The sequence below is a fragment of the Clytia hemisphaerica genome, unplaced genomic scaffold (assembly GCF_902728285.1).
Source record: "Clytia hemisphaerica strain Z4C2 unplaced genomic scaffold, Clytia hemisphaerica genome assembly, whole genome shotgun sequence".
Classification (NCBI taxonomy): domain Eukaryota; kingdom Metazoa; phylum Cnidaria; class Hydrozoa; order Leptothecata; family Clytiidae; genus Clytia; species Clytia hemisphaerica.
Window position 1 is genome coordinate 2,248,109 of NW_027103562.1, and position 14,212 is coordinate 2,262,320.

Here is a 14,212-nt window from a genome sequence, read left to right on the forward strand (position 1 = left end):
ACAGTGAAAAGTGCGACGTCGTGTAGTTGTCAAAGATGCTGACGTTATTAGATTCGACTAAAATTGTTTAGTTGGAAGTTTGTAATTCAATTTGGATAGAATTTAGAACGACCAAAGATTCGGAAGATTGCGATGTTTTTAAGAGGGATTGAATATCGTGAACAAAATGAGTATCGTAGGATGGTTAAACTTTCTCATCCCTGGTAAAATATTCATGGCGTATTTCCGGGATCGTTCCGCTGTTTATTACGGACATACCGGCAAAAAATGATTTTTTTGCTATGTATAAGTGAATGGACAAAAGATTAAGACTTTGATACTGAGCGCCTAAAAATTAAAGTAACCTAGCCAAAGTGTCGGACTTTCTTCGTTGTAAAGTGGCGATAGGAGATTTTTTACGGGGGTAAGAAGGTTTAGCTATCCAACGGTACACTTATCGCATCAGCTAATAATGTGTGCAAAAAAATCACAAAAAAGACCGTGATAAAAAACACCTTTGGTACTTTAGGAGCAAGAAAACCAACTGAACACCCCTGTCTTTGCGTATCCCAGTGTATATTTCTCAACAAGGGATAAAAAGAGGAGATAAATAAACAATTATAATTTTAGAAGTTGGGTTCATAAGCTTTGTAAATTTTATATTTTTAGATGTCATTTAAATATGGTTTCCAGAAATAGAAAAATATTGATGATATTTACAGCCAAAAAGAATAATATTATAATAATAATAATAATAATAATAATAATAATATATTGGGTTATTCCATTAAATTTCCATAATGGGGGTGGGCGAACCTTTTCAAGTCAAAAAATATTTCTTGGAAATGTGTGAATAGAATTTGCAAAACAGTTTTGGAAAATTTCTTTGTTTACCTTAAAGTCGTGGTGGTCGAACTAAAATTATTCTTGAAATTCTTCAAAATAATTCTTTACCTCCTCGAAAAATGAATAAAAAACAACATTCTTTTAGACCCGCTGGAAAGTCTGCTCGAATTACCCCTTGCAAATGTTCGTTCGTCCCCTGTATGGATATAAAAAAGTTATACGTGCTATATACACTCATTCATTCAGGTGCAACAAGGTAAACAAAATGGACAAATTTAGAAACACATTTGCATTAACGTTCAAAATCACTTATATTATGATTTATCGTCAACATGAAAAATAGCTACAAACTTTTTTCGTTCAAAGTTTTCTATATTTTACGAAATATTACGAAAAATCTGAACTCGAAATATATATCCCATATTGTACTCAGTACCGTGCGATAACTATTACCTATCGAGTCTTTTGGGTAATTTCACGGTGAAAAGGTGGAATTTCTTTGTAATATAATCGCAGCTTTGCTATTCTAAATTCACCCAATAAGCGATATCACAGTGATTTGATCTTTTAGCTTTTTTTTAAACATAATTCCCTTTAATTCGTCTTGACGAGAAGAATCATCACACCATACATATTGGCGATGTTAGTAAACACTTTTCACCGTTTTCTGAAACCATCGGTTCTTTGCTAAATGTTTGTACGAGTTCTTGAATCGATGGAAAAGAGCGACTTTCACCTAGAATGACCGTATTTGGTTTCATTTCGATGCGACAATGTGAAATTTTTGTGAGTCCCTTAAACGAGAGGGTCAACATTCCAGCCTAAAATGTGAAAATGCGCACACTTTAGAATAAAAGATAATGGGCTCTTCCAGCAAATGTATGTCCGGGGGTAGTGAAAAATCTACAAAATTTGCCTTGTCCGGGGGGTAAACTTGCTCTGACTTGGGGGTAATATTGAATATCCAGGGGGTCAATTGATGCTTTTCCGGGGGGTCAAAAGCCACAATGTCGGAGGGGGGAGGTAAATTACATAAAAATGTTACATCCTCCCTCCCCCTTATTCAAATTTTTTCTGGAAAAGCCCAATGTCAACTAAAATTACTAGTAATAAAACTAGTAATTTTTTTCTAGACTAGAATCTACTGGTTGAACTTTGACGAGGTCGCAAATTTGAAGAAAGATACAGAAAATCCAAATCACATACCGATCTAAATAAAAAGCTACTTAGAGCCTTAGAGTTATCAGATTTGAAAACCTACTTTTAAATAAAAAATATTGCACAATCCATTTTTTACCTTCCAAAATCAACTAGAATCTGGCGGACCTATACAGTTCGCCTGACTAAAAGCTAAAAATATTGAGAATCCAGCTTCCCAGTTTATAAAAATGCTTAAGTGGACCCCGAGCTATGAATTTGCGACCTTATCAGATTTTTACAGAGCCTTAAAAAGCGGGACGTGCATATTCGTGTAACGCCATTTTGTCTGAGTGAGCGACATGGATAAATCATCAGTCAGTTGTGGATATAGGGCGGGTAAGAGACAATTTGTTGAAATTCTATTTACCTGAGTTTGACTTTTTCGAATAAGAAATGTTCCTTCATCCGTCCCACTCAATAATCGTTCACTAACTGCTTTGTTTATGTTTCCACAAAAATATGGTTCGCGTTCGTACGTCGGCGGTGGAAGAACGTTCGGTTCGAACTCGCGCGCATGACAATAAGGGTATTGATCTTCATCTTCATCGTTCTGTGTTTTTAATGTCGTTTCACCTTGCGTTCCTACATGTTTGTAGCCTCCGTAAGAGATGCTTCTGACCAGCGAATATCCATCAGATTGACTTTTCACACGATCGTATCCGTCATCTGGTGGGAATTCATTTGCTGTATTCATCAGAACATAATCACTCTCGTCTTGAGCTCCTGATCCTCTTTGTAGGGAACCCATTGTCTCATAGCCATCATTTTCTTTCTTATTTTTCTGGTTGTATCTAAGTGTGTCTGACTTGTTTGGTTTTCGATTCGATTTTGTTTCAGCTTGCTTTCTTCCTATCTGACCATTATTGTTGTGTTCAGGCAAGTCGACAATTTCTTGCACGTAGTTTCGTGGTACCCAGCCTTTTTGAGAGTTTGCTTCGTTTAAAGCAAGCCACCACCAGTCACCTTCAGGTCTACTAAGAATTTTGAGAAAAACTCCTTTTTCAAACGATATCTCGTTCTCATTTTTAGCCTCGTACTGATACAGAGTGCGGACGTATATTTGTTGATTCATGATTTGAAAATAAACGGCATCGACAGCATACAATAATATGACCATAAACCTATAACTTCAAGTTTTAGTTTTCTCAACTTTTAAAACATAAACCTGTACTCCATCAATTAAAATAAAAGCCAGTTTAATTAGCATTACTTTGAAATGTCACCATGTAAGTAGCATAGTCTAGCTTTTAGTTTAAAACAATGGACATAATAAAATCTATTTCGGCGAACGACGTAAGAAATTTAATGAGATCTATAGATAATATACGAGGCCGACTCAAGCAAAAGCATAATGGTAGTGCAAAGAGGAGAAACTTATTTTCAGGGGTTTTAGTTTCGTAAAGTTTAAGGAAGTCTAAACTTATGTCATGCACCTTTTTTATTTATAAGGACAATTTTATAAGAACACCAGCCTCAAATTCAGACCCTAATAAAAGAAATGTAAGAACAATCTCAGGTTCAATTTAATGGAACATTTTTCAAAAATGTCCTTACTTATACACTTAGACGCACTTACACATTTTTGCGATAAGAGCATCCAAAATAAAATTAACACTTCGGACGTTCTTTAAATATTCTAAAATTAGTGTTTTGAGCGATTTCCTAAGAAATTTGACGTTTTTGAGTCTGTGAAGCCTTAAGAAGTTCTTAACTTATTCTTAATATTCTGAAACCCTATGTTCTAATAGCTGGACGCCTTAATAGAAAATTCATAAAAGCTTTTCGAGCGGAGAAATAAAAGGCATTTCACCTAAAGCAAGACTCCAAATAGTTTTGTATAGCTTAAAAGAAGATTATGCAAGGGAATTTCCAGATAATTTGTACGTCTTTTTATTTGTTCCATAAGCTCTGATTCCTGAAACTAATGTAAATCGAATGATATACCTCGTCCAAAGTTAGAGTAAAATCAATATTATTGTTGGTTCTCTGTGTCACACCATTCAAAAAAATAATTTTATGTGGATCGTTCTAGCACCGATTTCCTATTTACCTATTCAAGGAGACAGAATTCCTTCTTAGGAAGTTCATAAAAATTGGTAATTTGGTGAGAAGATTGCCTTGAGTTCATTCCTCTAAGTCCTGTTTCCAAAACAACTTGCAAAAGCCGCGACAAGCTATTCCATTATATAGTCATTTTACAAGATTGAACTTGGCCAATTTCATCAATCTCTTAGAATTTCGTTGTCAATTTCGTCCTTTGCAATTATACTCTTGGAATAATTCACTTCAAACCTTTTTGAATTGACTTCTAATTCAAGGGAATTGATCTTCCATTCCCCTTGGACGTCTGTGGAACATTTGGTGTGCAGAAATCCTTTGTGCTTTGTTCCTTTAACTGGAATTGACAACTGTAAAAAAAAAGTGAAAAATTTACAGCTTAAAGCCGATCTTCTACATTGAATCATGGAGGTAGAATTTCTACCTCCATGATTGAATGAAGATGTTATTTTTGCTAAATCATCAATGCTAAATATTCAGTTGATCCAATAAAAATTTAAACCATTCGTTTCAATACTTATTCAACTTATTTAACTTCGAACTGAAAATTGATGGTCTGTATAGAAGTAGAGATTCTATTGTCAAAAATAAAAAGAACAATCAACTGCAATGTTTTCGAGAGCTTAGTTCCCCCCCTAGCTATTCAGTATTTAGTGTCAATCTGGATTTAGAATCGCTTTAAAAGAGCAGGAGTAGGATTTAAAGACCAGCTTTTTGCTCAACATCCGGGTTCTGAATGCATTTTTGGGAAGCAGGCTTTACGACCCCCTAAGACATGAAAAAACTATCGAATTCCAGGGTTGGAAATTGACCTCTTTCCCACCTGGAAAATTGCTAAATTCCTGGGCTGGTCCAGCCCTGGAATGTTGATGCCTCTTCCAGCCTTGGAAAAGTGACTTTTTCCAGCCTTGGAAAAGTGACTTTTTCCAGGGTAGGAAAAGTGCTTTATTCACTCCAGAGAAAATAACTTTCCAGCCTCGATATAATTCATAAAACAGTATTTTCAGGTTTGAAAAGAGCTTATTTCCAGGTTGGAAATTTGGATATTTACATATTCGGGGGCGAAAATGCCGAAAATGAATTACGTTTAATAAATTGTTAAATACACCCCTGTCTCTGTGCCCCAGTGGGTGTTGATTACCCAGTGGGTGAGAATCAAAAGACCTGAAATTCACTGGGGTGAAAAATATTCTTTCAAATATTGAGTGGGGTGGCGAAAATTTCCCTTGATATTCACTGGGGTGAGAAAGAATTTTTTGCAAGGGCTAAATTTTAGTTAGCCTGTGAGTTAGACTGGGTAGACCGCTTAATTTTGTCGCGTTTTAAAGATAGAAGGTGTTGGCTAACTTTTGGTTTAGTGCTAGTAAAAATCTGCTTCTTACATGCTACTAAATATCACTAGAAATATCATCTTGATCAGGTAGATTTACTCTTACACTGTAACAGGAAATGTAATGAGGTCTGGGAGCAGTACGTTACATCAAATTTTATGAAATCTGGAACCTAGTAATGTTTAGTCAACATGATTTAAGTAGAGGTCTTTCTTTCAGTATCTACGCAAGTGAGAAAGCCTCTATCGAAAATCTTTCAGGCTATAACCTAGCTTTAAAGAAAGAAAGGTACAAGTACAACTGTGGTTTGCGCTGACAGAAATTTTTGATTTTCAACCCCTCTCGTTAGGCATTTTCTACGTTTTAAAATGACCATGACAATGACATTAGAAATCGGGTTAAATACAGTTAATATATTGAAGTGGAACATTTGACGGCGAGGGAGCGAAGCGAGCAGATTATTTTGGCTCTTTTGGATATTTCAACTTTAAAGAAGGGGAAGGAGAAAATTCTAGTGGGGTGATTTTTTGAAAGAAAAGTTCTACTGGGGTACGTTAAAATGAGGGCATTTCGAGTGGGGTATGTGTAAACTTTTTATCATTTTCAATGGGGTGTTTTTTTACTACAACATTCCAGTGGGGTGAGTGATTTGTCCAGTGGGGCTGAAAAATGAGCCATTTTTGGTGGGCAGTGGGGTGGATCCCACTGGGTCACAGAGACAGGGGTGTTTAAATGTATTCGATCTTTCTGTGAGCATTGGTTCGATAGCTCTCATCCGTTCTGACATCTACTTTGAGAATCCCGGCACTTTTATTACAACAGTGGAGCTGCACTAGAGAGCCAACTTAATGACCTCAAACCCGTCTCACCGATCCACTGAGCCCTTGCGACGCAAGTCCATTGCGAACGAATGAGGCCGCCCTTGGCTTGCGGGACGCCTCACCTTTAGCGTTGTGTTACACACTGATCGAAAACACCCTAAAAATGGTTTGGTTTACATACGACTCGAACACTTTTGACTGAAAAATCACTTGTGGTTTTAACTTTGCACATGCGTACATTTTACATCCCGAGAAATCCCAGGGAATTGCCCATTTTTGGGGTGGGTTTTCAAATCTCTGATTTTGGAAAATAAATCCCACCCCGAAAATGATCATTTTACAACCCGAGAAATCCCAGGCCTGGGAAATAATGGCAAGAAATCCCAGGCCTGGGAAATAATGGCAAGAAAAATCAGACCTGAATATGGCTGTTTACCAACCCGGAAATTTACCACCCTGGAAAGTAATCAAATTAGGGGTGGATTTTCCAAGTCACTATTTTTTTTGAAAATAATGGCAAAATACCTGAATTTTAATATTTTCCAGCCTGGAAAATTTCCACCTGGAAAATTATGAAATTCCAGACAAGAGTTTTTGTGTTGAAAGGCTGGAAAGGAACAATTTTCACACCGGTTTTTATAAAATTCCAGCCTTCTTAGAAAATGAAGCAAAAAAATTCCAGGGTGAAAATAAATTCCACCTGAAAATAGTATTTTTCCAGGCATGGAATTCGAATATTTTTTCCTGTGTAAAATACCTAAACTAACATGTAACTTACTTAAACTACTCTAAAAACTACCTAACCAGATAAACTTGTAAGAAAATTGGCGACCCCTTTAATAACAATAATACCCCTATTTTCTTACATGTGCTTCTGTGGGCGATAATCGATTATTACTATCCCCAAGGTTCAAGAACAAAGAGCGAACAGGTGGTCCAAGCCCATTGGCTAATCGAGAATCGTTACGTAATGCTTCAATGGACAAACGATAATAGTCACCAGATGCAAAACGACCTAAAAAAGAGAGCAGAAGAATAACTTTAAGGATTATGTGAAAACCTTCCATCCCCTTTAAACCATGATATACTCTGATCGGAGTTTTTAGAAGTTTTATTTCAGTATTCCAACAATTTGAAGGTTTGATTGAAGCAAGGATCAATACTTCGGAAGTTTTCACCAATGGAACAAGTGCAAAATTTCTGCAAAATCCTACCATTTTTGAAGACCCCAGGCTTCTCCAAAGTTATTTCCTTAGTTTTGGAGATAAAACCGAGTTTATGTATCGGAGGATGTCGAGGGCGATGGTAAGTGAAATCGATACATAATAAAGTCGATAGTTGATGTACGACTCTATATCACCTTTGCTCACCTAAACAGACGACGGTATTTTGGTGGTTTTACCGTCGTCGAGCAAAGTGAACGGTGATTTTGGAGACATGTCAACTTTGCTTTTTACCGTCCCCTCGATTGATCTCGAATACATAAACTCGCTAAATTAAATTTTTTTTAAATCAATTTTTACAAAGAAAGAAAAAATAACCGCAGATATTTATTTACCCATAGAACAAGTGCGCCAAATTTAGGCAAAATCCCACTATCCAGCCAGAATTTTTGTAAGGGACAGCACCATAAATTTGACCTACATCGAGTAATACTACTATTTCACGGTACCGAGCTTCTAACAAACACCGATCAAAGATTGGTCCAGGGGAATAAATATAGGCTAGTAGCAGTCCTTGGCCGTTATGATTTTGTTATAATTAGAACCTATGTCAAGGGAGTGTGAATTCCGACTGCTTTGAAAATTGAGTAAAAAGTAATTATTCACATCTTATTTATAAACGGGACGTTTAGAGAAACTGTCGAACGTGCTAACCGCACTGGGATCAACTTTAGTGTTTTTAAATCATTCGTAGGCCCAATTGTAAGATTGTAACCAATTTCAACTAAAAACTCATGACCACCCCCTTAAAATGGAAATTATAAAATAATGAAAACCACCCACAGGGATTCGCCCTTGAAGTCTCCAGCCTGCCTAGACTATGCTATAGTCTAAGACGAGTTTCATCTAAAAAAAGAACAAACGTGAAGAGGGGAATTTTTTTACGGGAGAGGCCGTTGTCTTAGACTATATCAATTTGGTCGAAAAGCGGAAATTTTGGATTTTGGTTAGGGGTGTGATCGGCCGGCCCGGTTCGAACAAATGTAAACAAACAGTCGGGTCTGACTGGTAAATCCCGGGGCAGTTCTTGCTGTGAATACAAATTGACCCGACTGGAATTTGATACCAAAACAGGGCGACAGAAAGTTGATCTAAATGTGTGGAAATGTTTTATGCAATTCGTTGGCATTTTAGTCTCTTAGCCTCCTATTAGTTAGTACTTTAGTTTGTAACTTCTTTGCAACAAGGTGTTTTATGTAAATGGTTTGTTTTGAATTTATTTTTAACAAGCAGAACTCAGATTCAAGCAAGTATCATATATATTTTTTCAAGAATAAAAGAGAGAAGAGGTAAGCAGTACGGCTCTTTTATTTTGAAAGACTAATCTTTTTGTAACACTCTCCAGTGTATGCAGATTATTTTGTCTGATTGCTCATTGGAAAATTTTATTAGAGCCGCATTTTTCAATCACAGCTTTTTTACAAGTTTTACAAGTGTACGTGTGATGCATTATTTTTCTTTATCAAAATTTTTTTAATTTGTCATTTTCTTACAGGCCGCGAGCTAACGAAAAAAGAGGATCAGTGTGGTTTGCAAAAAAAAGAATGAATCATACTCATATATAAAAAATGATATTGTAAATGATTATACCCGTGAAAACATCTGCAGTCTATACACAGCAAAAATCAGTAATTATACCAAACTTGTGAAATTAAAGATTATTGGTGAATTGCAGTTTTATTGAAAAACTTGAGAAAGCTTTTAAAATTTTGAATAAAGCTGTAGTCTACTAGTCACTATACTACTAGTCACACATAGCAAATTTTTTTTGAATCACCATGATATTTTGGGTGAATTTACCAGATTTCATTTTCACAATTGCAACTTTTTAAAGTGAATTATATGTGAGTTCACCCGAAAATCAAGGTATATACTTTTTTAGATTTTTCCTGTGTGAATGATCAGCATTGATTTTGATCTTTTAAATTTTAAGTGCGGTCGGGGCCGTAAAACAACATATCAAATTGGTCCCACCTTATGGTCTTTCAAAACTTTTCAAGTCCAACACAGAAAAAATTCAATGTAAATCATTGCATGACTTTTTAGTGGATTCGCGGTGAAAAGCTGCAATTAATAATTCACGATGAAAAGGTAAATTTCACCGTGAATTGTTGTCAGATTGCAGCTTTTCACTGTGAATTCACTAAAAAGCCAAGGTGAATTTCATTGATTTTTTTCCTGTGCGAAGTTGTCATATACTGATTATAATTTTGATAATTATTAAAAATATAAAAGTTTCAAAATAAATAATCTAGGTAGTTTCAAAATAATGAAAAATTATACAAGTAGCGTGTTAAAATTTTTTACTTTTAGAAAAGTATATATAATAAACATTTCCAATGATGTTGACACCAACTTCAATAAGGCACCGCGCTGAACCTAAAAATAGATTTTATTTTTGATATAATCACTACTCTCGATATATAACAGCTTGCACGTATCTTTAATTGAGCTGCGTTGAATTGTGGGATTGCAACTTGTACAAATGTCAAAAAAAGTGAAAAGTATTAATTATGACGTATGTGTTGCAGAGCGCTATTGTGGACAAAGTAGCAACCATTCCTAGCAAGGTAGTCATTAAGAAAAGAATTTTATTTAGTTATCTTCTTATTGACTGCTATATGTTAGTAATAGTTGCTTTTCTGCCCTACTATATTCAAGATGGGCATTATATAAGGACATTGTATTCAATATTTATTTTTGTCATGCAAAAATCAATGTTGTATGAAATTTCTATCTTATTTTTTTTCAATTTTGAATAAATCAATTCATTTTTACGTGTTATTTTATGGGTATGCCACTTGGATCATTTAAAAGGATATTTGAGTAAAGAAATTTATTTTGACAAGTTATTTTTTGCAAAGCATTCGGTTTGCAGTCAAATGCCTTCTCGGCCTTAGGTCTAAAATTGAAAATTTGAACCACAGATTTTTTGGGGAATTTTTTTTTACAAATACATTTCAATCGTCACAGTGACCCTACATTCCAAATTTAAAGTAATTTTGATCATTGGTTCAGGAATTGTGATAAACTTTTTAGTTTTTTACAAGATTCAAACCAAATTTGTGTTTTCGCACGATTTATAGTTGTAAATTTTTAGATGAAATTTGCAAACTGTTTCACAAGAAAAAAACAATTACCTTGACTATAGATGAATTGGCGGTGAAAAACTGTAATCTTTCAATAATTACTTGATGATTAGCGGAAATTTCACCGTAAATTATTAAAAGATTGCAGCGTTTCATCTTGAATTACCCTAAAAAAGTGAAGGGAAATTTTTATATCAAATTGCATTCTGTGTATGGTCTGATTGGGTAGCAGATAATTTTGCATTTCTCCAGAAGAATGTGGAGATTTGAAGTGAAAAAAGACTCCTTTCGATACAATATTTTTAACATCGTAGAAATGTCAGAAATGTGTCCTAAAAAAATTTATGGTTCAAATTTTCAATAGACCTGAGGCTTAAAAAAGCTGTTTTTGAATGAACCAGCTGCTGCCCCAGCTGCGCTAAAAATATAGTCAAAAAGAAACTTTTTGTTCAGATCTTTCAAGATGCTTGAGTACTGCTTTTGTATCATAGAAGGTGTCGTTGTTCAGATCTGTTGTGGAAATTGTTGTTCAGATATCGTGGAGGGTTTTCTTCAGTCATAATGGAAAGTGTTGATCAGCCGCCGTGGAAAGTGTTATTTAGATATCGCAGAAAGTGTTGTTTAGACACGGTAGAGGGTGTCGGTCTGATATCGTGAAAGGTGTTGATTGAATTTTGTAGAAATGCATTGGTTATTGAAATATGTCACTCAAGTGCCAAGCTGAAAAATTGACTATCAAAAAATATAAAAGATAGCTAACTTTAAACTCAATCAAGCCCAACAAAAAAATAAACAGAAAGTAGAATCTATTAAAATTTAGGCCTTCTTTCTTAGAAGAAACTTTACAGAGATTGAAGATTTTTGACGTGCACAAAATCATACTTGACAGAACTGGGAAAAAGTCAATATTTCAGTCTCAACTGACACTGATTCCTGCTAACATAAAAGAAACTACAAAATGCAGTGAATGTAAACCTTACCTTTAGATGCTACTTCAAGCTTCAGGTGTCAGGCATCAAGTTGAATAAAATTTCCAAAAAATCAAAGTTAGAATTTGTTTGTGGGCCTTGAGGAAAACAATCCCTTCTAACTAATATTGTCAAAAAAGCTAAAGAAACAGCAAATGCATTTATGTAAGGTCTTCAGCCTCCAAATTATCCTTCAAGAGCATTCTTCTTCACCAGACCCAGAACCATCATGCTCAAAGAAAACAACCATTTTTTGTTCACTCCCTACTTGCATCCTTCCCTTCGATTTTGTGTTGTTTTGGTTTTCTCTACCAAGTTCGTCTATAAATCTGCAGGGATTTTCCGCAAAAATCACCGACCCTTCTCCAAGGTCGGTAAGGGCAAAGATGAAATCAAGAAAAGCGCCAAATTGATATCGTCCGTAAACACAGACTCTATCCGCCGCGAAACATATTACGTTTTATAATATACAAACTATGTTATATCATAATAACATATTATACGGACGATAGCATCGTCTACAGCCTGCCTAAAAGTTTTAGCCTCGTTTTGGCGAAAACTCGTGACCACGCCCTTAAAAATGAAAATTTTCAAAAAATGAAAAAAAGACCCCCAGATATTCACCCAAGGAACAAGTGTGATAAATTTCAACCAAATCCGACTATTTTTGAAGTCTTCATCATGCCCCAAAGTCCCGGGGGGGGGGCAGCCAAGCAAAATGACTGACGGGTATGTGCGGGCACTAAGGGTGTCTTTTTCAAGGCACCTCAAATGCACTGTAAGGGTCGGAAAAACTAGAGATGCACTGTAAGGGTAGAAATTTCAGAAAATTCTTGAAAAATCTAGATATTTTGACCAAAAATGCTAGAATTTTGACCATTTTTTGCACGAAAGGGATCGAAAATTTGGGGGAAAATGCACTCTAAGGGTATGATTTTCACTGATTTTTGCTGCACTGTAAGGGTGCAATTTTAAAAGCCAATTTTTGGCCCGCACATACCGTCAGTCCGCAAACCCAGTGCCCCCCCCGGGCCCAAAGTTTTAGCCTCGTTTTGGCGAAAACTTGTGACCACGCCCTTAAAAATGAAAATTTTCAAAAAATGAAAAAAAACACCCCCAGATATTCACCCAAGGAACAAGTGTGCCAAATTTCAGCCAAACCCGATCATTTTTGAAGTCTCCAGCCTGCCCCTGAAGTTGAGAATAATATTAGTTACACAGTCTTCTCGAGATGGGATACGGGATATACAGGGTCATCGAAAACCGTATTGGTGAGGCTTGCCGAGTTTTCTGTCTTTTCAAAACAAAACATTCGAAAGAGCATTCGTCAATATGCAATGTCTTCTTTTTTTCAATCGAATGCGAGGAAGATAGACACAGTATATAACCCACCTCCACGTGATGTCTTTTGACCAATGAAATTGCTAGAATCTTACTAATGCAGGATATAAAGGAGACTAAGTACGAAACCAAGCATCATCAAGCAAAATGTATTGAAATAAACTTACTTTGTATTTTGTAGTAGAAGAATGAACAGGAAGCAACAGTAAATACACCACCATAAATTGCAACTTTCTTCAATGTTGATACCCCGACCATTATTGTAGGTTACAATGGTAGAAGCTGCAAAAATTTCATTTCATTCTGTTATCGATTTGTATTTTTACTCTAAAGACTGAAACAAAATATTGGAAAATCTTTAAAAGATAATTTTGAAATTTTTTAAGCAGATGAAATTTTCTTCATAAAGATTTAAAAAATCTGATACGATTCTTCGCTTGAAAATAACTCAAATGTTATTTGTATATTTCTAAAAATGGTTTTGAGGCAGGGTTTAGAGTCCGTGGTAAAAAAGAAGGCATTATTAAAGGTATTAATTACATGAAATCATTGCCAAGTATTGTCATCGATATATTTCAACGTCATTTTTTGTTTGAGAAAAAAACACTCATCTTTATCCTGCTTTATCACCATTTTATCAAAATAAATTTCAAAATAGTCTCCTCAAGCTAACTTTTCTCAAAGGGTCAGGACTAAAAAGTCAGGTCTGCACCCTATATTTCTCAACCTCAGCTCCCCCCCCCTTTGATGCTACCACTCTGAAGGGATTTCGAACAGGAAATGCGAGTGAATACTTTTAATATTTCCTCTTCATCAAAACATAAAAAAGAGATTTTTACAAAATAAATATTCAATACATTAGATATCAGGTAACCTATATTACCGGGAAAACTTTGCTCACTGACTGCCATCTAACAACGGAAAAATTACCATGGCTAAGGCTTCACTTAGTAAGATAGACAGTTACGAAGTCGCTTTAAGTGGTCTACGTCTTTGTGCGTAACAATACTATATTCTTACTGGTACCGATAAAAGCAGCGGAAAGGATTTCGAGGAATCAATTAGGAAAGATTTCCCAGTTTAGCCAATAGGCAACCATTATATTTTGAACGTTTAGCACGTAAAAAAAGTAGCTATAAAATAACAGAACTGAAATTTTCACTTTTTAAAAATTAACATATCGATAAAAAAAAAGAATTGGCCAAAATTTGATTCACCTTTTACCTTAGATTTTTTCTAAAACACAGTTCATTTTGAAAAGTTTATTCTTTATTTTACAGACCGAACACCGACATTTTTGGCCGTCGATCTGACTGTACAACGAGAAATTAACCCAGTCTCGCTTAACCATACTTT

At 35.4% G+C, this 14,212-nt stretch overlaps 2 protein-coding genes across 2 annotated transcripts; both read right to left on the reverse strand.

Annotated features, from left to right (window-relative positions):
• Positions 1–877: 877 nt before the first annotated feature.
• Positions 878–3,498, reverse strand: LOC136800707 (SH2/SH3 adapter protein NCK1-like). Its single transcript, XM_067057363.1, has 2 exons — positions 2,393–3,498; positions 878–1,646 (listed from the first exon to the last, which is right to left on the reverse strand). The coding sequence occupies exons 1-2, from the start codon at positions 3,140–3,142 to the stop codon at positions 1,446–1,448; spliced, it is 951 nt and encodes a 316-aa protein (XP_066913464.1). The 5' UTR covers positions 3,143–3,498; the 3' UTR covers positions 878–1,445.
• A 482-nt stretch (positions 3,499–3,980) lies between these two features.
• On the reverse strand, positions 3,981–13,191 carry LOC136800708 (cytochrome c oxidase assembly factor 1 homolog). Its single transcript, XM_067057364.1, has 3 exons — positions 13,024–13,191; positions 7,102–7,250; positions 3,981–4,433 (listed from the first exon to the last, which is right to left on the reverse strand). The coding sequence occupies exons 1-3, from the start codon at positions 13,112–13,114 to the stop codon at positions 4,248–4,250; spliced, it is 426 nt and encodes a 141-aa protein (XP_066913465.1). The 5' UTR covers positions 13,115–13,191; the 3' UTR covers positions 3,981–4,247.
• Positions 13,192–14,212: the final 1,021 nt, after the last annotated feature.